This window comes from Oncorhynchus masou, chromosome 23 (assembly GCF_036934945.1).
Source record: "Oncorhynchus masou masou isolate Uvic2021 chromosome 23, UVic_Omas_1.1, whole genome shotgun sequence".
In the NCBI taxonomy this organism is placed as follows: Eukaryota; Metazoa; Chordata; class Actinopteri; order Salmoniformes; family Salmonidae; genus Oncorhynchus; species Oncorhynchus masou.
Window position 1 is genome coordinate 12,790,719 of NC_088234.1, and position 27,858 is coordinate 12,818,576.

The window sequence follows — 27,858 nt, forward strand, 5'->3', positions numbered from 1 at the left end:
GCCCCTTTGTGTTGGAGCAGATATGTGTGTCACTCTCTTTATCGTTCATCTGAACACACACACACACACACACGCAGACACACACACGCAGGCACACGCAGACACACACACGCAGGCACACGCACGCACGCAGGCACACACACACACACACACACACACACACACACACACACACACACACACACACACACACACACACACACACACACACACACACACACACACACACACACACACACACAGAAACTGGCCTCTCACACGATCCCAGCAAGTGGAATGTCCCCTTTAAGTGCAGAGAGGCGAATGGAGAAACGTCGTCTCGTCGACGTAGTACTGCTTATCAACCTATCAGCAAGCTAACCCCGCCCCCACAGCCAGGAAGCAAGCAGCTCTGGCGACTCAGTGCGGATCCGAGACTAGATTGATACTAGACTCGGTATCATTACGACGAATACGGCAATAGAAACGATGAACTTGCATGATACTTGAAGGGAATATACAATTAGCTTTATCTTGGCTGCAGTAGCCCTTTCATTTGATACCTGTCGTTTTCTGTACTCAACACCAATTTACCAGACAAAGAAGACTGTGGGGAGACATTCATCGCCCCCCCCCCTCAAAGGTTGTCTTTAAACCTTTCTGTTCTTTTTTTTTTAAGAACCTTGTTGGTTTGATATTTTTGGCAGTAGTGGACTGATATACCGAACAGCAAAGTGGATTTAACGGGACCGTCGCCGCTGTCCACCTTATCTCCAAGATGCTAATGGTGTCTCCGCGGTTACCAGTCGACACACCTCGCATGGAGCCCGTAGTAAGTTACCCACCGTTTCATTCTATCCTTCTCATGAGCACGAGCGCTAATTTGAACTGGCTGCGGTGAGAGGCTCGAGAGCGTCTGTCTGTGTAGCCTAATGTGCAGTCATTCAGGCAGGCAGTCAGTCAGTCAGTGTGCGTGAGTGAGTGATAGTGGTTAATGTTAATTAATTGATGGGAGAGGCTATTTACTACACATGATGCCCAGATTCCTTTCTTGTAGCGAGACTATAGTTTCCCGTTTTATTTGTCACATGCACAAGTACATTGAAATGCTCAATTTGCGAGCTGTACAGTGCAGCATGCAGTGTGTGTGTGTGTGTGTGAATGCGTGTGTCCATATGTTGCTGTTTAATTAAAAAGGTGTTTAGGCTATTCAGTGATGGCATTTATAATAGCCAAAGTTAAAGAGACTGCTTGCCTCTCTCGCTGTCTCTGTGTGTTTTGTGACACACTGTGAGCGCACTGACATAGAAATGAAATCACTCGCCTACATTTGGTTAGACCGGATTGATCTCCTAGTGACCACAGAGATTAAACGGCTATTGGTGAGGCTTCAGAGGCTATATGGAAAGCCTGAACATGAGCCTACAGTAAAGATGAACCCTTATCCTAGGTATGTGTCTCCCCTACGCGCACGAAACACCAGACGCTCTGTAGCCTATAATTCTGTGGAAATTCTGTGACTAGACTATAGCCTAATATTATCGGATGTTGTGGTTTCTCGGGTTTGCGTTAAAATTGCAACAACATAACAATTTCAGAACTAGAGCGTGTGGGGAGAGCGAGGACCGCGGGCGACTCGCTACTTGTACCGATTTAATTCAATACACTAGAAATAATAGCATAATAGCATATACATTACGTTACTATAACAACTCTACACGGACGGGTCTGCTGTGTCTGACTGCTCTTGCTGCTCGGTTCCAGCACCTCTGAAAAGGCTTCTTCCTCTTTTGAAGGAAACAACCTTTTGTGTTCTCATGCTTGGCTGAACGCACTGAGCAGCGAGCGATCGCAAACACAGTCTAGGCTAAACTCCCGTGTCCCTGTCCTCTCTCTCTCTCTCTCTCTCTCTCTCTCTCTCTCTCTCTCTCTCTCTCTCTCTCTCTCTCTCTCTCTCTCTCTCTCTCTCTCTCTCTCCCCCCGTAAAAGTCAAGCCCCTGCCTCTCTCTCCCGAACACCAGCATGTGGTCTCCTTGTAGGAATTAAATCCCATTTATATGGCTTCTGAATCGGCCTGGCAGTCAGCGTGCTACGGGTCTGTAACAAAAGAGCAGCTCAGAGCGTTGCTTTGGTGTAGGAGAGGCTATTTTAATATTACGCTACAGGGCTACTATAGCCTATTAATGATAATGCTAATGTGTGTGTCTCTCGCTCTCGTGCTCTCTCTCGCTCTCTGTGTCACGTGGTTTTTTGAAACAATAATGTGGATTGGAGGGTGGAAAACGATGTTATGCGCCAGATCAGATTGATGGTTGCTTGATGGCTTCGTATGATAACACATTGACACAGATAAATGGTGTGTGTATGAGAGAGAGGGGGACATATATCCTAGGAAATAGAGGAGATACATAGTTTATGGTTTTAGACAAGCGGCTAGCTACCATTGTGTCCCGAATGGTACCCTATTCCCTAAGGGCCCTGGTCAAAGGTAGTGCCCTAAATAGGGTGCGATTTGGGACACAATGTGACTGGCTGAGCGGGGGATTAAAGGCGGCTGCTAGAATACACAATGAGATTAAACACACGCCCTGTCATCCATCAGCTTTGTGTGTGTGTGTGTGTGTGTGTCCGTGTGTGTGTGTCCGTGTGTGTCCAGGGAGAGCTACGACACAGCACCTAGGCCTAACCCAAGAGCTATTCTTGACCTGGAGTTCAACTGGCTCAATTCCCCAGTGGCTTCAGATACTGATGTCTATCACAACGTCTGAATTTGATTCTAGGTTGTGTCCCAATCATTTCTCCTTCTTCCTGAAGTGTGCACTCGTTCACTACCCCGGCACAAATGTAAAAGCATTGGACTGGTGTCGGCCTGGGATAAAGAGACATTTTACCAGTCCTTTCCTTTTACATCCATGAATTGAACACTTGAGGGAGAAAGGAGATATGATTGAGACACCGTCTTTGTGCTGTGGTAAGGGTTATTTCTCTTGATTAGTTATCAAAACATGCTGACGTTCCATTTTTGTGCCATTGGACGGATCAATGATGGTTTCTGCTCAATTAAACTAAATGGTGAAATGAAAGCAAGCAGTTATAATGGTGATTTAAGAGACTATGCCACCACAGCTCACTCTCTCTCTCTCCTCTCTCTCTCTCTCTCTCTCTCTCTCTCTCTCTCTCTCTCTCTCTCTCTCTCTCTCTTCTCTCTCCTCTTTCTCTTTCTCTCTCTCCTCTTTCTCTCTCCTCTTTCTCTCTCCTCTCTCTCTCTCTCTCTCTCCTCTCTCTCTCTCTCCTCTCTCTCTCTTCTCTCTCCTCTTTCTCTCACTCTCTCTCCTCTTTCTCTCTCCTCTTTCTCTCTCCTCTCTCTCTCCCCCTCTCTCTCTCTCTCTCTCTCTCTTCTCTCTTCTCTCTCTCTTTTCTCTCGCTCTCTCTCCTCTTTCTCTCTCCTCTTTCTCTCTCCTCTCTCTCTCTCTCCTCTCTCTCTCTTCTCTCTCCTCTTTCTCTCGCTCTCTCTCCTCTTTCTCTCTCCTCTTTCTCTCTCCTCTCTCTCTCTCTCTCTCCTCTCTCTCTTATCTCTCTTTCTCTCGCTCTCTCTCCTCTTTCTCTCTCCTCTTTCTCTCTCTCTCTCTCCTCTCTCTCTTCTCTCTCCTCTTTCTCTCGCTCTCTCCTCTTTCTCTCTCCTCTTTCTCTCTCCTCTCTCTCTCTCTCCTCTCTCTCTCTTCTCTCTCCTCTTTCTCTCGCTCTCTCTCCTCTTTCTCTCTCCTCTTTCTCTCTCCTCTCTCTCCTCTCTCTCTCTTCTCTCTCCTCTTTCTCTCTCTCTCTGGCTCTCTCTCTCTTCTCTCTCCTCTTTCTCTCTCCTCTCTCTGGCTCTCTCTCCTCTTTCTTTCTCCTCTTTCTCTCTCCTCTCTCTCTCTCCTCTCTCTCTTCTCTCTCCTCTTTCTCTCGCTCTCTCTCCTCTTTCTCTCTCCTCTTTCTCTCTCCTCTCTCTCTCTTCTCTCTCCTCTCTCTGGCTCTCTCTCCTCTTTCTCTCTCCTCTTTCTCTCTCCTCTCTCTGGCTCTCTCTCCTCTTTCTCTCTCCTCTCTCTCTCTCCTCTCTCTCTCTCTCCCCTCTCTCTCTTCTCTCTCCTCTTTCTCTCTCCTCTCTCTGGCTCTCTCTCCTCTTTCTTTCTCCTCTCTCTGGCTCTCTCTCCTCTCTCTCTCTCCTCTCTCTCTCTCTCTCTCCTCTTTCTCTCTCCTCCCTCCTCTCTCTCTCTCCTCTCTCTCTCTCTCTCCTCTTTCTCTCTCCTCTTTCTCTCTCCTCTCTCTCTGGCTCTCTCTCCTCTTTCTCTCTCCTCTTTCTCTCTCCTCTCTCTCTCCTCTCTCTGGCTCTCTCGCTACTTGGCTTCACACAGAATAGATAGTCTAGGCTAGTTATTTTCCCTTGTTACTTGATTGCCCAGTCTTTCCCTTGTGACCATGTCCCCCACTTCTCTCTCAATTTCAATTCAAGGGGCTTGATTGGCATGGGAAACATACAGGACCAGTCAAACGTTTGGACACACCTACTCATTCCAGGGTTTTTCTTTATTTGTACTATTTTCTACATTGTAAAATAATAGTGAAGACATCGACATTATGAAATAACACATGGAATCCTGTAGTAGCCATCAAAATATCAAAGTAGCCACCCTTTGCCTTGATGACAGCTTTGCGCACTCTTGGCATTCTCTCAACCAGCCTCATGAGGTAGTCACCTGGAATGCATTTCAGTTAACAGGCTGGTAAAAGTTAATTTGTGGAATTTCTTTCCATCTTAATGCGTTTGAGCCAATCAGTTGTGCTGTGACAAGGTAGGGATGTTTTACAGAAAATAGCCCTATTTGGTAAAATACCAAGTCCATATTATGGCAAGAACAGCTCAAATAAGCAACGAGAAACAACAGCCCATCATTACTTTAAGACATGAAGGTCAGTCAATCCGGGAAATTGAAGGAACTTTGAAAGTTTCTTCAAGTGCCGTCGCAAAAACCATCAAGCACTATGATGAAACTGTCTCTCATGGGGACCGCCACAGGACAGGAAGATCAGAGTTACCTCTGCTGTGGTATGATGAAACTGGCTCTCATGAGGACCACTACAGGAAAGGAAGACCCAGAGTTACCTCTGCTGTGGTATGATGAAACTGGCTCTCATGAGGACCACTACAGGAAAGGAAGACCCAGAGTTACCTCTGCTGTGGTATGATGAAACTGGCTCTCATGAGGACCACTACAGGAAAGGAAGACCCAGAGTTACCTCTGCTGTGGTATGATGAAACTGTCTCTCATGAGGACCACCACAGGACAGGAAGACCCAGAGTTACCTCTGCTGTGGTATGATGAAACTGTCTCTCATGGGGACCACCACAGGACAGGAAGATCAGAGTTACCTCTGCTGTGGTATGATGAAACTGTCTCTCATGAGGACCACTACAGGAAAGGAAGACCCAGAGTTACCTCTGCTGTGGTATGATGAAACTGGCTCTCATGAGGACCACCACAGGAAAGGAAGACCCAGAGTTACCTCTGCTGTGGTATGATGAAACTGTCTCTCATGAGGACCACCACAGGAAAGGAAGACCCAGAGTTACCTCTGCTGTGGTATGATGAAACTGTCTCTCATGAGGACCGCCACAGGAAAGGAAGACCCAGAGTTACCTCTGCTGTGGTATGATGAAACTGTCTCTCATGAGGACCACTACAGGAAAGGAAGACCCAGAGTTACCTCTGCTGTGGTATGATGAAACTGTCTCTCATGAGGACCGCCACAGGAAAGGAAGACGCAGAGTTACCTCTGCTGTGGTATGATGAAACTGTCTCTCATGAGGACCTCCACAAGAAAGGAAGACCCAGAGTTACCTCTGCTGTGGTATGATGAAACTGTCTCTCATGAGGACCGCCACAAGAAAGGAAGACCCAGAGTTACCTCTGCTGTGGTATGATGAAACTGGCTCTCATGAGGACCACCACAGGAAAGGAAGACCCAGAGTTACCTCTGCTGTGGTATGATGAAACTGTCTCTCATGAGGACCACCACAGGAAAGGAAGACCCAGAGTTACCTCTGCTGTGGTATGATGAAACTGTCTCTCATGAGGACCACCACAGGAAAGGAAGACCCAGAGTTACCTCTGCTGTGGTATGATGAAACTGTCTCTCATGAGGACCGCCACAAGAAAGGAAGACCCAGAGTTACCTCTGCTGTGGTATGATGAAACTGTCTCTCATGAGGACCTCCACAGGACAGGAAGACCCAGAGTTACCTCTGCTGTGGTATGATGAAACTGTCTCTCATGAGGACCACTACAGGAAAGGAAGACCCAGAGTTACCTCTGCTGTGGTATGATGAAACTGTCTCTCATGAGGACCGCCACAGGACAGGAAGACGCAGAGTTACCTCTGCTGTGGTATGATGAAACTGTCTCTCATGAGGACCACTACAGGAAAGGAAGACCCAGAGTTACCTCTGCTGTGGTATGATGAAACTGTCTCTCATGAGGACCACCACAGGACAGGAAGATCAGAGTTACCTCTGCTGTGGTATGATGAAACTGTCTCTCATGAGGACCACCACAGGACAGGAAGATCAGAGTTACCTCTGCTGTGGTATGATGAAACTGTCTCTCATGAGGACCGCCACAAGAAAGGAAGACCCAGAGTTACCTCTGCTGTGGTATGATGAAACTGGCTCTCATGAGGACCACCACAGGAAAGGAAGACCCAGAGTTACCTCTGCTGTGGTATGATGAAACTGTCTCTCATGAGGACCACCACAGGAAAGGAAGACCCAGAGTTACCTCTGCTGTGGTATGATGAAACTGTCTCTCATGAGGACCACCACAGGAAAGGAAGACCCAGAGTTACCTCTGCTGTGGTATGATGAAACTGTCTCTCATGAGGACCGCCACAAGAAAGGAAGACCCAGAGTTACCTCTGCTGTGGTATGATGAAACTGGCTCTCATGAGGACCACCACAGGAAAGGAAGACCCAGAGTTACCTCTGCTGTGGTATGATGAAACTGTCTCTCATGGGGACCACCACAGGACAGGAAGATCAGAGTTACCTCTGCTGTGGTATGATGAAACTGGCTCTCATGAGGACCACTACAGGAAAGGAAGACCCAGAGTTACCTCTGCTGTGGAAAATAAGTTCATTAGAGTTACAGTGGCTTGCGAAAGTATTCACCCCCCTTGGCATTTTTCCTATTTTGTTGTCTTACAACCTGGAATTAAAATAGATTTTTGGGATGTTTGTATAATGGGATTTACACAACATACCTATCACTTTGAAGATGCAAAATATTTTTTATTGTGAAACAAATAAGAAATCTGGCAAAAAAAACTAAACTTGAGCATGCTTAACTAATCACCCCCCAAAGTCAATACTTTGTAGAGCCACCATTTGCAGCAATTACAGCTGCAAGTCTCTTGGGGTATGTCTCTATAAGCTTGGCACATCTTGCCACTGGGATTTTTGCCCATTCTTCAAGGCAAAACTGCTCCAGCTCCTTGAAGTTGGATGGGTTCCTGCTGGTGTACAGCAATCTTTAAGTCATCCCACATATTCTCAATTGGATTGAGGTCTGGGCTTTGACTAGGCCATTCCAAGACATTTAAATGTTCCCCCTTAAACCACTCGAGTGTTGCTTTAGCAGTATGCTTGGGGTCATTGTCCTGCTGGAAGGTGAGCCTCCGTCCCAGTCTCAAATCTCTGGAAGACTGAAATGTCCCTGTATTTAGCGCCATCCATCATTCCTTCAATTCTGACCAGTTTTCCAGTCCCTGCCAATGAAAAACATCCCCACAGCATGATGTTGCCACCACCATGCTTCACTGTGGGGATGGTGTTCTCTGGGTGATGAGGTGTTGGGTTTGCGCCAGACATAGCATTTTCCTTGATGGCGAAAAGCTCAATTTTAATCTCATCTGACCAGAGTACCTTCTTCCATACACGTGGGGAGTCTCTCACATGCCTTTTGGCAAACACCAAACGTGTTTGCTTATTTTCTTTTTTAAGCAATGGCTTTTTTTCTGGCCACTCTTCTGTAAAGCCCAGCTCTGTGGAGTGTACGGCTTCAAGTGGTCCTATGGACAGATACTCAAATCTCCAAGCTCCTTCAGGGTTATCTTTAGTCTCTGTGTTGCCTCTCTGATCAATGCCCTCCTTGCCTGGTCCGTAAGTTTTGGTGGGCGGCCCTCATGGCAGGTTTGTTGTGGTGCCATATTCTTTCCATTTTTTAATAATGGATTTAATGATGCTCCGTGGGATGTTCAAAGTTTCTGACATTTTTTAGAACCCAACCTTGATCTGTACTTCTCCTTCTTCTCTCTGTCTCTGTCTCTTTGTCTCTTTGTCTCTTTGTCTCTCTGTCTCTCTGTCTCTCTGTCTCTTTGTCTCTCTCTCTCTCTCTCTCTCTCTCTCTCTCTCTGTCTCTCTCTCTCTGTCTCTCTCTGTCTCTCTCTCTCTCTCTCTCTCTCTCTCTCTCTCTCTCTCTGTCTCTCTCTGTGTCTCTCTGTCTCTTTCTCTGTGTCTCTCTCTGTCTCTCTCTGTCTCTCTCTCTGTGTCTCTCTGTCTCTCTCTCTGTCTCTCTCTCTCTCTCTCTCTCTCTCTCTCTCTCTCTCTCTCTCTGTCTCTCTCTCTGTGTCTCTCTGTCTCTCTGTCTCTTTGTCTCTCTCTCTCTCTCTCTCTCTCTCTCTCTCTCTGTCTCTCTCTCTCTCTGTCTCTCTCTGTCTCTCTCTCTCTCTCTCTTTCTCTCTCTCTGTGTCGCTCTGTCTCTTTCTCTGTGTCTCTCTCTGTCTCTCTCTGTCTCTCTCTCTCTCTCTCTCTCTCTCTCTCTCTCTGTCTCTCTCTCTCTCTCTCTCTCTCTCTCTGTCTCTCTCTGTCTCTCTCTTTCTCTCTCTCTCTCTGTCTCTCTCTCTGTGTCTCTCTGTCTCTCTCTCTGTGTCTCTCTCTGTCTCTCTCTGTCTCTCTCTCTCTCTCTCTCTCTCTGTGTGTCTCTCTGTGTGTCTCTCTCTGTCTTTCTCTGTGTCTCTCTCTGTCTCTCTCTGTGTCTCTCTGTGTCTCTCTCTGTCTCTCTCTGTCTTTCTCAACTCTCTGTCTCTAATTAGGTCTATAGAGGAAAGGATAACAGCTTGTATGTAGTTCCAGACTCAGGATTCAGAGGACATTTCCCAAATGGCAACCTAGTCCCTGCATGGTGCACTACTTGGAACCCTATGGGCCATTATCTAAAGTAGTGCACGAGGTAGAGAATAAGGTGCCATTTGGGAGATAACCAGAGTATGTGCACAAACCAGACAGATGCATGGTGGGCCAATGATGCAATTTGTGATCTAACGGATTGGAATGCTGAATGCGGCAGGGTGAAGTGGAGTTTGAGAATGGACCTAGGAATGCATAGAAACAGACACAAAAATGTGCCCATAATATATCTTCTAGTCAGAACCATGATATCTCTTCTCATCAGAACCATGATATCTCCTCTAGTCAGAACTATGATATCTCCTCTAGTCAGAACCATGATATCTCTTCTCATCAGAACCATGATATCTCCTCTAGTCAGAACCATGATATCTCCTCTAGTCAGAACTATGATATCTCCTCTAGTCAGAACCATGATATCTCCTCTAGTCAGAACCATGATATCTTCTCTAGTCAGAACTATATATCTCCTCTAGTCAGAACTATGATATCTCCTCTAGTCAGAACCATGATATCTCCTCTAGTCAGAACCATGATATCTCCTCTAGTCAGAACCATGATATCTCCTCTAGTCACAACTATGATATCTCCTCTAGTCAGAACCATGATATCTCCTCTAGTCAGAACCATGATATCTCCTCTAGTCACAACCATGATATCTCCTCTAGTCAGAACCATGATATCTCCTCTAGTCAGAACCATGATATCTCCTCTAGTCAGAACTATGATATCTCCTCTAGTCAGAACCATGATATCTCCTCTAGTCAGAACCATGATATCTCCTCTAGTCAGAACCATGATATCTCCTCTAGTCAGAACTATGATATCTCTTCTAGTCAGAACCATGATATCTCTTCTAGTCAGAACCATGATATCTCCTCTAGTCAGAACCATGATATCTCTTCTAGTCAGAACCATGATATCTCTTCTAGTCAGAACTGTGAAGAAGTGTATAGCATTGATGTTTTTCCTCATAGATTGAAAGAAAGGCCTTTCTTTATTTTACAATCTATTCCCACATTGTGGGTCAAAATCTGTGTGTGTGTGTGTTTGTGTGTCATCGACACGTTCTCCTCTCCAGTTTGACCTAGTGACCTCTGTCATTACGCACTAATGGTGTTAAACAACCATTCACAGACACACACACAGACACACACACACACACACGTTTCAGCTGAACATGAGACCATTGGTCTCTTAGGTGTATAGAGAGACTGGAATGCTATTTGGCCCTAAACAGAGAGTACACAGTGGCAGAATACCTGACTACTGTAACTGACCCTAAACAGAGAGTACACAGCGGCAGAATACCTGACAACTGTGACTGACCCAAACTTAAGAAAAGCTTTGACTATTTTCAGACTCAGTGAGCATAGCCTTGCTATTGAGAAAGGCTTCATTAGGCAGACCTGGCTCTCAGGAGAAGACAGGCTATGTGCTCACTGCCCACAAAATGAGGTGGAAACTGAGCTGCACTACCTAACCTCCTGCCAAATATACGACCATATTAGAGACACATATTTCCCTCAAATTACACAGATCCACAAAGAATTAGAAAACAAACCTAATATTGATAAACTCCAATATCTACTGGGTGAAATACCACAGTGTGCATCACAGCATTGTGCATCACTCGGGAGCCATGACCAATATGACCATTATATATTGCCCTGCCAATAACAGGGTTAATAATATATCAGTGAGAATATCCAACTGACTTTTATATCATTCTAAATTAATAATAATAATAATAATAATCGCTTTGTTTAAAAAATCATATTTTGGAGATGATTTTGTTTTCAAATAACGTAAAATGAGCGAGAAAAAGGCCATTCTTGAACATGGGGTGAGACATTCTTACTAATTTTTAAATAAAGCCAGTTCGTTATTTAGAATGATTTATTTCTGTTTTTACAGGGAGAGAAACAAAACCCTACAGACTCCCAGTCGAGCCCACCACAGGTATTAAACCAGCATCTGTAGCAACACAGCTTGCATTGTTATGACCGTTGTGCCACTCAGGCGCTGTACAACATGACTGGTCGGGAGTGGCCTACAGTACTACAGTAAACTAATCCTACCAAAATAAAATAATAAAACCTTAGTGGAACAACACTTTTAGTAAGTAATACTGAATTTGTGCACAATTATCAGTTTCTATTGAGGTTTATGTCTCCCATTCATTGTCAGTTGGAGACACAGTCGGACCCAAAAGCATAATCAGTTCTCTAACTCCCGCTTGTGGTGGTCTGGAGCAATGAAGTGGTGATGCAGGGCACTGTACTAAATGACAAATTACCTCTAAGTCCCGCCGCATGATCACAAAACGTTTAATGGAGCAACCACTGTAGGCTGTCTTGACTAGGCTGTTGTAGGATACAGTCTTGACTAGAGGTCGACCGATTATGATTTTTCAAAGCCGATACCGATTATTGGGGGACCAAAAAAGCTGATACCGATTAATTGGCCGCTTTTTAAAATGTATTTGTAATAATGACAATTACAACAATACTGAATGAACACTTATTTTAACTTAATATAGTATATAATATATATATATATAATATATATTTAACTTAATATATAATATTTAATATAAAACTTAATATAATACATCAATAAAATCAATTTAGCCTCAAATAAATAATGAAACATGTTCAATTTGGTTTAAATAATGCAAAAACATAGTGTTGGAGAAGAAAGTAAAAGTGCAATATGTGCCATGTAAGAAAGCTAACGTTTAAGTTCCTTGCTCAGAATATAAGAACATATGAAAGCTGGTGGTTCCTTTTAACAGGAGTCTTCAATATTCCCAGGTAAGAAGATTTAGGTTGTAGTTATTATAGGAATTATAGGACTATTTCTCTCTATACGATTTGTATTTCATTAACCTTTGACTATTGGATGTTCTTATAGGCACTTTAGTATTGCCAGTGTAACAGTATAGCTTCTGTCCCTCTCCTCGCTCCTCCCTGGGCTTGAACCAGGAACACAATGACAACAGCCATTCTCGAAGCAGCGTTACCCATGCAGAGCAAGGGAAACAATCACTCCAAGGCTCAGAGCGAGCGAGTGACGTTTGAAACGCTATTAGCGCGCTAACTTACCAGCCATTTCACTTCAGTTACACCAGCCTAATCTCGGGAGTTGATGGGCTTGAAGTCATAAACAGCGCAATGCTTGACGCACAACGAAGAGCTGCTGGCAAAACGCACGAAAGTCCTGTTTGAATGAATGTTTACGCGCCTGCTTCTGCCTACCACCGCTCAGTCAAATACTTATACTTGTATGCTCAGTCAGATTATATGCAACGCAGGACACACTAGATAATATCTAGTAATATCATCAACCATGTGTAGTTAACTAGTGATTATGATTGATTGTTTTTTATAAGATAAGTTTAATGCTAGCTAGCAACTTACCTTGGCTTACTACATTCGCATAACAGGCAGTTATTCTCCTTGTGGAGTGCAACAAGAGACAGGACATTATTGCGTTGGACTAGTTAACTGTAAGGTTGCAAGATTGGATCCCCCGAGCAGACAAGGTGAAAATCTGCCGTTCTGCCCATGAACGAGGCAGTTAACCCACTGTTCCTAGGCCGTCATTGAAAATAAGAATGTGTTCTTAACTGACTTGCCTGGTTAAATAATGGTGCCAAAAAAATATAGATTTTCGATTGTTATGAAAACTTGAAATCGGCCCTAATTAATCAGTCATTCCAATTAATCGGTCAACCTCTAGTCTTGACTAGGCTGTTGTAGGATACAGTCTTGACTAGGCTGTTGTAGGATACAGTCTTGACTAGGCTGTTGTAGGATACAGTCTTGACTAGGCTGTTGTAGGATACAGTCTTGACTAGGCTGTTGTAGGATACAGTCTTGACTAGGCTGTTGTAGGATACAGTCTTGACTAGGCTGTTGTAGGATACAGTCTTGACTAGGCTGTTGTAGGATACAGTCTTGACTAGGCTGTTGTAGGATACAGTCTTGACGAGGCTGTTGTAGGATACAGTCTTGACTAGGCTGTTGTAGGATTCAGTCCTGACTAGTTTCTTGTAGTGGTGTACCATATCGTTACCCATGGCGATAGGCATTCCCCACTGGCCCAGCTGCCGGATCTTTCTGTTTGTCTCTATTTAAACTGATCCACAGCCAAATAAGTAAAACACTTTAAAGTATACTATTACAGAGTCCTCCTCCCAGGAGTGTGTGTGTGTGTGTGTGTGTGTGTGTGTGTGTGTGTGTGTGTGTGTGTGTGTGTGTGTGTGTGTGTGTGTGTGTGTGTGTGTGTGTGTGTGTGTGTGTGTGTGTGTGTGTGTGAGTGTGTGTGTGTGTGTGTGTGTGTGTGTGTGTGTGTGTGTGTGTGTGTGTGTGTGAGCTCCCTCAGATCTAGTATGTTGAGTACATTCGTTGCCAACGGTTTTTCAGTCAAAGGCTACCTCCCAAATGACACCCCATTCCCTACATAGTGCACTACTTTTAAAAAGGTCCCTATGGGCGCAGGTCATAAGTAGTGCACTATGTAGGGAATAGGGTGTCATTTGGGATGTAGCCAACGTAATGTGAGTCTCTGTCTGGACCGAACCCACCCGAGCGAGCACAACACCACTGTCGGGAAAAGAACGTTCTGTTAACCAAAACAACTCCAGCGAGAGGGAGAATAAAGAGGGGAAGACTTCTCTTTCATCTGACCGACAGTCTCTGCCGATGAGATCACCGGAGTAATTGTGTTAGGAGAGCAAGAAAGAATTCAACGCTGAAGTGTAACACACACACACACACACACACACACACACACACACACACACACACACACACACACACACACACACACACACACACACACACACACACACACACACACACACACACACACACACACACACACACACACTTAACTCAGAAGTGGCTTTGATTGTTAAAAGGAAAAATCTCTTGGCCATTATGAGTCTTTGATGCCTCACCTCTTAGTGCTCTCTTTCTCTCTCTCTCCACACAGACATTCTCTCTACATGTAGAAGGGCCTTGTTATTTAGAACTGCAGTGTGTGTGTGCTGATGATTCTTTTTTAAATGGCTCGTAAAGAAGGGTTGAAAAAGGGGGATGAATTTCTGCTGATCTCCACTGCTGTGCCATATGGTGACTCCCCAAGAGAGATGGAGAGGGGGATGAGGGGGATGAGGGTAGAGGATGATGTGCCATATGGTGACTCCAAGAGAGATGGAGAGGGGGATGAGGGGGATGAGGGTAGAGGATGCTGTGCTATATAGTGACTCCCCAAGAGAGATGGAGAGGGGGATGAGGGGGATGAGGGGGATGAGGGTAGAGGATGATGTGCCATATGGTGACTCCAAGAGAGATGGAGAGGGGGATGAGGGGGATGAGGGTAGAGGATGCTGTGCTATATAGTGACTCCCCAAGAGAGATGATGAGGGGGATGACGGGGATGAGGGTAGAGGATGATGTGCCATATGGTGACTCCAAGAGAGATGGAGAGGGGGATGAGGGGGATGAGGGTAGAGGATGCTGTGCTATATAGTGACTCCCCAAGAGAGATGGAGAGGGGGATGAGGGGGATGAGGGGGATGAGGGTAGAGGATGCTGTGCCATATGGTGACTCCAAGAGAGATGGAGAGGGGGATGAGGGGGATGAGGGTAGAGGATGCTGTGCTATATGGTGACTCCCCAAGAGAGATGGAGAGGGGGATGAGGGGGTGAGGGTAGAGGATGGGGGGGCCTTGAGATGTGCTTGAGAGAACCAGTTTCTCTCTTTCAGTTGTTATGAGAGAACCAGCTTCTCTCTCTGAGTTGTTATGAGAGAACCAGCTTCTCTCTTTCAGTTGTTATGAGAGAACCAGCTTCTCTCTCTGAGTTGTTATGAGAGAACCAGCTTCTCTCTCTGAGTTGTTATGAGAGAACCAGCTTCTCTCTTTCAGTTGTTATGAGAGAACCAGTGAAACTATGGACGGGAGTCTTTGGTGTGTGTGTGTCGGGAGTTAGGCCGTTATTTTTTATTTGTATTTATTTTTTTAATGGCAATGAGGCTTTTATCTAGTTCCACAGAGTACTGGACAGTGGGGCAGGCCTACTGCTTTTGTCATTTTGCAGTTGTGTTGGAAAGTGTTGGAAAGATGGGGGGGGTCAAGTTAGTGGGCTTGATTCAAACACTCTGGCACATACACGCGCCTGGGTCAACGGCTATAACCAGCAGGTCTGAGCAGATGTGGTCACCTCTAACCCCCCTGCTGCCTTTGGCTCAGTCTGTTGAGGGAAAACTCGGGGTTCGTCTGAAATGGCACTCTGTTCCCGAACTCAAAAGAAGTGCACTAGATCAGTCTTCCAGCGTGGAGAAACACCCACCATTCTAGTATAGTCTGCTACTCACTGTTTTGCTCCTGAAATCTCCTCCTGCTCCTGCTATCACTGTGGTTCAATGACCCAATACCGGAGGGAAGGAGGAGGGAGAAAAGGAGAGACAAACAGGAAGAGAGAGAGAAAAACAAAGAGAGCATGAGGTAAGAGAATGGTAAGAGTGAGAGGGGGAGGGAGGGAGAGAGAACGAGAGAGACAGACAGAGAGAGAGTGAGAGAGAGGGAGGGAAGGATAGAGAGACACAGAGAGAGGGAGGGAGAGATAAAGAGAGGGGGAGGGAGAGAAACAGGGGGAGAAGAGAGACAGAGAGAGAGAGAGAGAGAGAGAGGGAGAGACAGAGAGAGAGAGGGGGGGAGGGAGAGACAGAGAGAGAGAGGGAGAGGCAGAGAGAGGGAGGGACAGAGAGAGACAGAGAGACAGAGAGAGGGAGGGAGAGACAGAGAGAGGGTGGGAGAGACAGAGAGAGGAGGGAGGTAGAGACAGAGAGAGAGGGAGAGAGAGACAGAGAGAGGGTGGGAGAGACAGAGAGAGGGAGGGAGAGACAGAGAGAGGGAGGGAGAGACAGAGAGGGGGAGGGCGAGACAGAGAGGGGGAGGGAGAGACAGAGAGAGGGAGGGAGAGAGGGAAGGAGAGACAGAGAGAGAGAGACAGGGAAGGAGAGACAGAGAGAGGGAGGGAGAGACAGAGAGAGGGAGGGGGAGACAGAGGGAGGGAGAGAGGGAGGGAGAGACATAGAGAGAGAGGGAGGGAGACACAGAGAGAGAGAGAGAGAGAGAGGGAAGGAGAGACAGAGAGAGAGGGAAGGAGAGACAGAGAGAGAGGGAGAGAGGGGGAGGGAGAGACAGAGAGAGGGAGGGAGAGACAGAGAGGGAGGGAGAGACAGAGAGAGGGAGGGAGAGACAGAGAGAGGGAGGTAGATAGAGAGGGAGGGTGGGAGAGACATAGAGAGAGGATCGAGAGACAGAGAGAGAGAGAGAGAGAGAGAGAGAGAGAGCGACAGAGAGCGACAGAGAGAGAGCGAGAGAGGAAGAGAGACAGAGAGAGAGAGAGAGAGGGTGGGAGAGACAGAGAGAGGGAGGGAGAGACAGAGAGGGGGAGGGAGAGACAGAGAGAGAGAGGGAGGGAGAGACAGAGAGAGGGAGGGAGGGAGATACAGAGAGAGAGAGAGGAGAGACAGAGAGGGAGGGAGAGACAGAGAGAGGGAGGGAGAGACAGAGAGAGGGTGGGAGAGACAGAGAGAGGGAGGGAGACAGAGAGAGGGAGGGAGAGAGAGAGCGACAGAGAGACACAGAGAGAGCGACAGAGAGACACACAGAGAGAGAGAGAGAGAGAGAGAGAGAGAGAGAGAGAGAGCAAGTGCGTCAGTCTGACTATCAGACAACCATGCTGGAAATAAGAGTGTTGCCTAGGGATTAACAACAAATAGGACACACACACACTAGGACTGGCAGTGTACCGCATAATATTATACTCCGTTATTGAAGCACAGACCGGTTTTTGTTTGTACTTGACCTTGTACAACGGTATTTCAATGTGTGGTTTGTTAAATGTTGTTATGCCACTCCGTCGCGTGTCCCTTTTTATAGTTTCCTCCGTTTGCTACTTGAGTCATTCTTCTCTCTCCCTTTCTCCTTTCACACCCAGCCAGCCCCGTCACTCAATGGGTCATAACCACTTGTTTTTCCCTCACAGTGACAGTCTGCATGGAGACAACAATGCTGCTTTCCACTTTGCTTCTTAATATAAACCAACAAGCGTTCTAAAATTACACTGTTCCTTTGTGTATCTTATATCTCCAAACAGCTCGCTTGTCTTTTCTTTGCAAGTTGTGGCTAAAATAAATTGTGCTAATGCTAATCGCTAGTTAGCTCGCTAGCTAAATGTAGCTAGTCTGAGTGGGCATCAGAAATTTTCACCCCCTTGAATGTTTCCACATTTTGTTGCGTTACAAAGTGAGATTGAAGTAGGTTTAGTTGTAATTGATCTTGTAATTGATCTTTACGAAATACTCTAAAGTAAAATAAATTAGTAAAAATGAAATAACTAAAGTATAAAGTGGCAAAAAGTATGTTAGGCTGTCTGCCATTTGAAGCTCAACAAAAGTTGGGTGATGCAACAGGACAACGACCCAAAACATAGAAGTAAATCAACAAAATGGCTTCAACAGAAGAATATATGGCAGACATTATATTCTTATATATAAGAATATAAATGCTGTGGCATGACCTCGAGAGCAGTTCACACCAGACATCCCAAGAATATTGCTGAACTGAAACAGTTTTGTAAAGAGGAATGGTCCAAAATTCCTCCTGACCGTTGTGCAGGTCTGATCCACAACTACAGAAAAGGTTTGGTTGAGGTTATTGCTGCCAAAGGAGGGTCAACTTTTATTCTATCCAGGAGTTCACAATCTTTTCCCACCCTGCACTGTGAATGTTTACACGGTGTGTTCCATAAAGACATGAAAACGTATATTTGTTTGGGTGTCATTAGTGTAGGCAGACTGTGTTTTGTCTATTGTTGTGACTTAGATGATCAGATCAAATTTTATACAGAAATCCAGGTAATTCCAAAGGGTTCACATACTTTTTCTTGCCACTGTATTCGTTGAGTAAGTATTCAGATGTAACGATGTTGGTCTGAGGAAGAAGGAGGAGACCAAAGTGCAGCGTGGTACGTGGTAACCATGGCAACTTTAATACACTGAACACTACATACAAAAGAACAAGAGCATAAATTAAAACCGTGTGTGTGTGTGTGTGTGTGTGTGTGTGTGTGTGTGTGTGTGTGTGTGTGTGTGTGTGTGTGTGTGTGTGTTTAATTCCAGTGTTACAGGGCTGTGATGAAACTCTGCAGTGAGAATGGTAACAGACAATAATAGAAAGATCAAAAGAATGAAGAAGGAGAGAAATAGGGAAGGAATAGAGGTGTGTGTGGGTGTGTGTGTGTGTCTCCAGGGTGATCTCTCTGAGGTCTATCCAAATGGAAGAGCTGTACATTATTAATGTGTAGATAGGGATGGATGGGGAGACATTTGATTTATTAATTTATTTATAAACAAAGACACTGTACACAGTATTTATAGATCCTGCTGCTTTCAAATACAATGATAGGAATGGTGTGTGTGTTTTAATAGCCCTGAGGCTAGTTCATTCCTATACCAGATAGAGAACAAAACAGATCTCTCTCTCTCTTTCTACCCCCCCCCTCTCTCTCTCTCTCTCTCTCTCTCTCGCTCTCTCTCTCTCTGTGTATCTCTCTCTGTCTGTCAATTCAATTCAAGGGGCTTTATTGGCATGGGAAACATGTGTTAACATTGCCAAAGCAAGTGAGGTAGATAATATACAAAATAAACAATACAAATTAACAGTAAACATTACACATACAGAAATTTCAAAACAATAAAGACATTACAGATGTCATATTATATATATATATATATATATATATATATATATACAGTGTTGTAACAATGTACAAATGTTTAAAGAACACAAGGGAAAATGAATAAGCATAAATATGGGTTGTATTTACAATGGTGTTTGTTCTTCACTGGTTGCCCTTTTCTTGTGGCAACAGGTCACAAATCTTGCTGCTGTGATGCACACTGTGGTATTTCACCCAGTAGATATGAGAGTTTATCAAAATGTAATTTGTTTTCAAATTCTTTGTGGATCTGTGTAATCTGAGGGAAATATGTGTCTCTAATATGGTCATACATTTGACAGGAGGTTAGGAAGTGCAGCTCAGTTTCCACCTCATTTTGTGGGCAGTGTGCACACAGCCTGTCTTCTCTTGCGAGCCATGTCTGCCTACGGTGGCCTTTCTCAATAGCAAGGCTATGCTCACTAAGTCTGTACATATTCAAAGCTTTCCTTAAGTTTGGGTCAGTCACAGTGGACAGGTATTCTGCCACTGTGTACTCTCTAGGGCCAAATAGCATTCTAGTTTGCTCTGTTTTTTTGTTAATTCTTTCCAATGTGTCAAGAAATGATCTTTTTGTTTTCTCATGATTTGGTTGGGTCTAATTGTGCTGCTGTCCTGGGGCTCTGTGGGGTGTGTTTGTGTTTGTGAACAGAGCCCCAGGACCAGCTTGCTTAGGGGACTCTTCTCCATTTTCATCTCTCTGTATGTGATGGCTTTGTTATGGAAGGTTTGGGAATCGCTTCCTTTTAGGTGGTTGTAGAATTTCACAGCTCCTTTCTGGATTTTGATAATTAGCGGGTATCGGCCTAATTCTGCTCTGCATGCATTATTTGGTGTTCTACGTTGTACACGGAGGATATTTTTCGCAGAATTCTGTATGCAGAGTCTCAATTTGGTGTTTGTCCCATTTTGTGAAGTCTTGGTTGGTGAGCGGACCCCAGATCTCACAACCTTAAAGGGCAATTGGTTCTATAACTGATTCAAGTATTTTTAGCCAGATCCTGATTGGTATCTTGAAATTTATGTTCCTTTTGATGACATAGAATGCCCTTCTTGCCTTGTCTCTCAGATAGTTCACAGCTTTGTGGAAGTTACCTGTGGCGCTGATGTTTAGGCCAAGGTATGTATAGTTTTTTGTGTGCTCTAGGGCAACAGTGTCTAGATGGAATTTGTATTTGTGGCCCTGGCGACTGGACCTTTTTTGGAACACCATTTTGGTCTTACTGAGATTTACTGTCAGGGTCCAGGTCTGACAGGATCTGTGCAGAATATCTAGGTGCTGCTGTAGGCCTTCCTTGGTTGCTGACAGAAGCACCAGATCATCAGCAAACAGTAGATATTTGACTTCAGATTCTAGCAGGGTGAGGCTGGATGCTGCAGACCTTTCTAGTGCCCGCGCCAATTCGTTGATATATATGTTGAAGAGGGTGGTGCTTAAGCTGCATCCCTGTCTCACCCCACGGCCCTGTGGGAAGAAATGTGTGTGTTTTTTGCCAATTTTAACCGCACACTTGTTGTTTGTGTACATGGATTTTATGATGTCGTAAGTTTTACCCCCAACACCACTTTCCATCAGTTTGTATAGCAGACCCTCACGCCAAATTGAGTCAAAGGCTTTTTTGAAATCAACAAAGCATGAGAAGACTGCCTTTGTTTTGGTTTGTTTGTTTGTTAATTAGGGTGTGCAAGGTGAATACATGGTCTGTTGTACGGTAATTTGGTAAAAAGCCAATTTGACATTTGCTCAGTACATTGTTTTTGTTGAGGAAATGTACGAGTCTGCTGTTAATGATAATGCAGAGGATTTTCCCAAGGTTACTGTTGACGCATATTCCACGGTAGTTATTGGGGTCAAATTTGTCTCCACTTTTGTGGATTGGGGTGATCAGTCCTTGGTTCCAAATATTGGGGAAGATGCCAGAGCTAAGGATGATGTTAAAGAGTTTTAGTATAGGCAATTGGATTTGTTGTCTGTATATTTGATTATTTCATTGAGGATACCATCAACACCACAGGCCTTTTTGGGTTGGAGGGTTTTTATTTTGTCCTGTAACTCGTTCAAGGTAATTGGAGAATTCAGTGGGTTCTGGTAGTCTTTAATAGTTGATTCTAAGATTTGTATTTGATCATGTATATGTTTTTGCTCTTTATTCTTTGTTATAGAGCCAAATATATTGGAGAAGTGGTTTACCCATACATCTCCGTTTTGGATAGATAATTCTTCGTGTTTTTGTTTGTTTAGTGTTTTCCAATTTTCCCAGAAGTGGTTAGTCTATGGATTTCTGACGTGCTGTCTCTCTCTCTGTATCTCTCTCTCTCTCTCTCTCTCTGTCTCTCTCTCTCCCTCTCTCAATTCAATTCAATTCATTGGGCTTTATTGGCATGGGAAACATCTGTTAACATTGCCAAAGCAAGTGAGGTAGATAATACTGTATACAAAAGTGAAATAAACAAAAGTTAACAGTAAACATTGCACATACAGAATTACAAATGTCATATTATACAGTGTTGTAACGATGTACAAATGGTTAAGGGTACACAAGGGAAAATAAACAAGCATAAATATGGATTGTACTCTGTTTGTCTCTCTGTCTCTCTCTCTTTCTGTCTCTCCCCCCCCTCTCTCTCTTTCTCTCTCTCTCTCTCTCCCTCTGTCTGTCTCTCTCTCTTTCTGTCTCTCCCCCCCTCTCTCTTTCTCTCTCTCTCTCTCTCTCTCTCCCTCTGTCTCTCTCTCTCTCTGTCTCTCCCTCTCTCTCTCTCTCTCTCTCTCACTCTCTCTCTGTCTCTCTGTCCATCTTTCTCTCTCTCTCTCTCCCTTTCTGTCTCTCTCTCTCTCTCTCTCTCTCTCTCTCTCTCTCTCTCTCGATCTCTATCCCCCCTCTCTCTCTCTCTCTCTCTCTCTCTCTCTCTCTCTCTCTCTCAATTCTCAATTCAATTCTCAATTCAATTCAACTTGCTTTATAGGCATGACGTAACAATGTACATGTTGCCAGAGCTTATTTTTTCTATTTACAATATGGGAAAAAAATGAGAATCAAAATTGTCAACGTGACAACAGTAGCAACAATAGGCAAGGGTCAAAATAACCAAACATTCAACAATAACAATAAGTATACAGTAGAGGACATGTGCAGGTTGATTGTTCTGTCAGACACTGTCGCTCAACTTATGGCAGGCAGCAATGTAGTGTGCTGACAACCCACAGCTCTCTGCATCCTTCCCCAACAGGACGGGTAGCCTATTCCTATCAGAGAGGTCTTTGACATCTTGAAAAGGGTTTCAAATTTGGGAAAATGACACTCTCTAATTGTTTTAAAAATGCAGCTCCGTCTCAGGTTCTGCTGGGAGCCAGGTTTTCCTGTGTCTACCCTTCTCAATGGCAAGGCTGTGCTCACTGAGCCTTTTCTAAGGTTTTGATCAGTAACAATGGTCAAATATTTAGCCACGGTGTACTGTTGATGTAGGGCCAGATTGCAGTGCATTGTCCTTTGTGTTTGTGTTTCCCAATAAGCAATGTAGTTTTGTTTTGACTGTGTTGTAATGTGTTTTATTCTGATTGATTGGATGTTCTGGTCCTGAGGCTTCAGTGTGTTAGTAGAACAGGTTTGTGAACTCAGCCCCAGGACCAGCTGGATGAGGGGACTGAGGCTTCAGTATGTTAGTAGAACAGGTTTGTGAACTCAGCCCCAGGACCAGCTGGATGAGGGGACTGAGGCTTCAGTATGTTAGTAGAACAGGTTTGTGAACTCAGCCTCAGGACCAGCTGGATGAGGGGACTGAGGCTTCAGTGCGTTAGTAGAACAGGTTTGTGAACTCAGCCCCAGGACCAGCTGGATGAGGGGACTGAGGCTTCAGTATGTTAGTAGAACAGGTTTGTGAACTCAGCCCCAGGACCAGCTGGATGAGGGGACTGAGGCTTCAGTATGTTAGTAGAACAGGTTTGTGAACTCAGCCCCAGGACCAGCTGGATGAGGGGACTGAGGCTTCAGTGTGTTAGTAGAACAGGTTTGTGAACTCAGCCCCAGGACCAGCTGGATGAGGGGACTGAGGCTTCAGTGTGTTAGTAGAACAGGTTAGTGAACTCAGCCCCAGCTGGATGAGGGGACTGAGGCTTCAGTGTGTTAGTAGAACAGGTTTGTGAACTCAGGACCAGCTGGATGAGGGGACTGAGGCTTCAGTGTGTTAGTAGAACAGGTTAGTGAACTCAGCCTCAGGACCAGCTGGATGAGGGTACTGAGGCTTCAGTGTGTTAGTAGAACAGGTTTGTGAACTCAGCCCCAGGACCAGCTGGATGAGGGGACTGAGGCTTCAGTGTGTTAGTAGAACAGGTTTGTGAACTCAGGACCAGCTGGATGAGGGGACTCTTTTCTTTGCTCAGCTCTTGGCATTGCAGGGCTTGGTAATGATATGAAAGGGGGTCACTGTATTTGAGATGTTTCCAAAACTGAATTGCTCTTTTTTGAGTTTTTATTATTAGTGGATATTGGCCTAATTCTGCCCTACATACATTGTTTGTAGTTTTCCCCTGGACATGTAGGAGAATCTTACAGAACTCTGCATGCAGGGTTTCAATGGGGTGTTTGTCCCATTTGATGAAATCTTGTTTTGCAAGTGGACCCCACACCTCACGGCCATTATGTGCAATTGGTTCAATGACATATTCAATTCGTTTTAGCCAAATTTTATTTCAATTTGAATGAGCTTTTTAATGGCGTAGAATGCCCTGCGTGCTTTCTCTCTCAGCTCATTCACTGCCTCATTAAGGTGTCCAGTTGAGCTTATTTTTTAAACCTCAGTAATTGTAGTGTGTGCAGTACTCTCTATATTTTGTACCAATTGAGAACTTTGGTCTAATTCCCTGAGATCTGGATCTTCTCTGGAAAATCAATATTTTAGTATCCACTCGGAGCAACTTCGGTATCCACTCGGATGACAATTCACGAACGGGCAGACAGGTCTCTGACAGATGTGTAGCTACTGTTCTCTGGTAGAATGCTAGTTCACCTTGAAGAAAAACATGAGGAAATGTAGCTGGGTACATTCTATGATGAACTTTAATATGATGGCCATGCATCGTTGTTGCAAAACATACCTTGCTTTTTCACTGTAAACTCATTTAGCCTACTTGTGTGGCTGGCAGCCAAATAACGTTACACTTCTGCTGTCCTCCGATGAGAAGGAATCCGTTTCCTGCCTAATGTGTTGCACTAATGTATTTTATGTGAAGGAAAACTACAGTTGCTCGCCCCTGATCACTCAAAAAACTCTGTTGAATTTCAGTATAAAATGCAGGTGAAATGGTTTAAAACACTAGATTTCAGTATAAAATGCAGATGAAATGGTTCAGATGTTCAGAGCAGGATATGGTGAAGTTAATTGACGACCAGTCCACTTTAGTCTTAATAGGCTTATCTACAGCTCTGATTGGAGGGTGCTCTGACCAATCACTTAACGGCTATTAGTAAGACACTCACTACCACTCCTCTCCTCTCCAACACACATTAGCTGTGAAAGGCTGGATGGAGAGGGAGGCAGAGAGATAGTGAAGGAGAGAGGGAGAGGAGACTGAAGGAGAGAGAGAGACTGAAAGAGAGAGAGAGAGAGAGAGAGAGAGAGACTGAAGGAGAGAGAGAGACTGAAAGAGAGAGAGAGAGAGAGAGAGAGAGACTGAAGGAGAGAGAGACTGAAGGAGAGAGAGAGACTGAAGGAGAGAGAGAGAGAGAGACTGAAGAAAGAGAGAGACTGAAGAGAGAGAGAGAGACTGAAGGAGAGAGAGAGACTGAAGGAGAGAGAGAGACTGAAAGAGAGAGAGAGACTGAAAGAGGGAGAGAGACTGAAGGAGAGAGAGAGACTGAAGGAGAGAGAGAGACTGAAAGAGAGAGAGAGACTGAAGGAGAGAGAGAGACTGAAGGAGAGAGAGAGACTGAAGGAGAGAGAGAGACTGAAAGAGAGAGAGAGAGACTGAAAGAGAGAGAGAGAGACTGAAGGAGAGAGAGAGACTGAAAGAGAGAGAGAGAGACTGAAGGAGAGAGAGACTGAAGGAGAGAGAGACTGAAAGAGAGAGAGAGAGACTGAAGAGAGAGAGAGACTGAAGAGAGAGAGACTGAAGGAGAGAGAGAGACTGAAGGAGAGAGAGAGACTGAAAGAGAGAGAGACTGAAGGAGAGAGAGACTGAAGGAGAGAGACTGAAGAGAGAGACTGAAGGAGAGAGAGAGACTGAAAGAGAGAGAGAGACTGAAAGAGAGAGAGAGACTGAAGAGAGAGAGAGAGACTGAAGAGAGAGAGAGAGACTGAAGGAGAGAGAGAGACTGAAGGAGAGAAAGAGACTGAAAGAGAGAGAGAGAGACTGAAGGAGAGAGAGAGACTGAAAGAGAGAGAGAGAGACTGAATGAGAGAGAGACTGAAAAAGAGAGAGAGAGACTGAAGGAGAGAGAGAGACTGAAAGAGAGAGAGAGACTGAAAGAGAGAGAGAGACTGAAGGAGAGAAAGAGACTGAAAGAGAGAGAGAGAGACTGAAGGAGAGAGAGACTGAAAAAGAGAGAGAGAGACTGAAGGAGAGAGAGAGAGACTGAAGGAGAGAGAGAGAGACTGAAAAAGAGAGAGAGAGACTGAAGGAGAGAGAGAGACTGAAGGAGAGAGAGAGACTGAAGGAGAGAGAGAGACTGAAGGAGAGAAAGAGACTGAAGGAGAGAGAGAGAGAGAGGTTGAAGGAGAGAGAGAGACTGAAAGAGAGAGAGAGAGGTTGAAGGAGAGAAAGAAGCCCGTAGGTACGACAGGAATTATAACTGACTAATAATATTCTCTCTGTTTTTCTTCCACTCAAAGACATCTCTGTAGTGAATGAGAGGGTGTGAGACTGGTAGAGGGGGAGTGTGTGTGTCGTCTAGTCTACTGATGGGATATCTCTGGGGATCTAGTCTACTGATGATCACACTCACATAACCTCAGATATCTCTGTAGTGAATGAGAGGGTGTGAGACTGGTAGAGGGGGAGTGTGTGTGTCACGGGGGTGGGGGATCTAGTCTACTGATGATCACACTCACATAACCTCAGATATCTCTGTAGTGAATGAGAGGGTGTGAGACTGGTAGAGGGGGAGTGTGTGTGTCGCGGGGGCGGGGGATCTAGTCTACTGATGATCACACTCACATAACCTCAGATATCTCTGTAGTGAATGAGAGGGTGTGAGACTGGTAGAGGGGGAGTGTGTGTGTCGCGGGGGCGGGGGATCTAGTCTACTGATGATCACACTCACATAACCTCAGATATCTCTTGGCTAGTCCAGACTCTGGTCATCAACATACAAATCACATTTTATTAGTCACATGTGCTGAATACAACAGGTGTTGTAGACCTTACAGTGAAATGCTTACTTACGAGCCCCGAACCAACAATGCAGTTTCCAAAAAACAAAGATAATAATAAGAAATAAAAGTATTTATTAATTAATTTTTTTCACCTTTATTCAACCAGATAGGCAAGTTGAGAACAAGTTCTCATTTACAACTGTGACACAAACAGCAACACAGAGTTACACATGGAGTAAAACAAACATACAGTCAATAATACAGTAGAAACAAGTCTATATACAGTGTGTGCAAATGAGGTAAGATTAGGCCATAGTGTCGAAATAATTACAATTTAGCATTAACACTGGAGTGATAGATGTGCAGAAGATGAATGTGCAGGTAGAGATACTGGGATGCAGGTAGAGATACTGGGGTGTAGGTAGAGATACTGGGGTGCAGTTAGAGACAATGGGGTGCAGGTAGAGATAATGGGGTGCAGGTAGAGATACTGGGGTGCAGGTAGAGATACTGGGGTGCAGAGAGATAATGGGGTGTAGGTAGAGATACCGGGGTGCAGGTAGAGATACTGGGGTGCAGGTAGAGATAATGGGGTGTAGGTAGAGATAATGGGGTGTAGGTAGAGACAATGGGGTGCAGGTAGAGATAATGGGGTGCAGGTAGAGATACTGGGGTGCAGGTAGAGATAATGGGGTGTAGGTAGAGATAATGGGGTGTAGGTAGAGACAATGGGGTGCAGGTAGAGATAATGGGGTGCAGGTAGAGATACTGGGGTGCAGGTAGAGATACTGGGGTGCAGGTAGAGATACTGGGGTGCAGGTAGAGATACTGGGGTGCAGGTAGAGATAATGGGGTGTAGGTAGAGATACCGGGGTGTAGGTAGAGATACTGGGGTGCAGGTAGAGATACTGGGGTGCAGGTAGAGATACTGGGGTGCAGGTAGAGATAATGGGGTGTAGGTAGAGATACTGGGGTGCAGGTAGAGATACTGGGGTGCAGGTAGAGATACTGGGGTGCAGGTAGAGATAATGGGGTGCAGGTAGAGATACTGGGGTGCAGGTAGAGATACTGGGGTGCAGGTAGAGATATTGAAATGCAGGTAGAGATACTGGGGTGCAGGTAGAGATACTGGGGTGCAGGTAGAGATACTGGGGTGTAGGTAGAGATACTGGGGTGCAGGTAGAGATACTGGGGTGCAGGTAGAGATAATGGGGTGCAGGTAGAGATACTGGGGTGCAGGTAGAGATACTGGGGTGCAGGTAGAGATATTGGGGTGCAGGTAGAGATACTGGGGTGCAGGTAGAGATACTGGGGTGCAGGTAGAGATACTGGGGGCAGGTAGAGATAATGGGGAGCAGGTAGAGATAATGGGGTGCAGGTAGAGATACTGGGGTGCAGGTAGAGATACTGGGGTGCAGGTAGAGATACTGGGGTGCAGGTAGAGATACTGGGGTGCAGGTAGAGATACTGGGGTGCAGGTAGAGATACTGGGGTGCAGGTAGAGATACTGGGGTGCAGGTAGAGATACTGGGGTGCAGGTAGAGATACTGGGGT

The 27,858-nt window shown here is 45.1% G+C and overlaps 1 protein-coding gene across 1 annotated transcript in view; it reads left to right on the forward strand.

Moving 5' to 3' along the window:
* Positions 1 to 426: 426 nt before the first annotated feature.
* The window catches only part of LOC135510322 (trithorax group protein osa-like), a 157,986-nt gene continuing 130,554 nt past the window's right edge, over positions 427 to 27,858 (forward strand). The window contains exon 1 of the mRNA XM_064931158.1: positions 427 to 811. Within this exon, the coding sequence (XP_064787230.1) occupies positions 758 to 811 (54 nt within the window). The 5' untranslated portion in view covers positions 427 to 757. The remainder of the gene's footprint in view (positions 812 to 27,858) is intronic.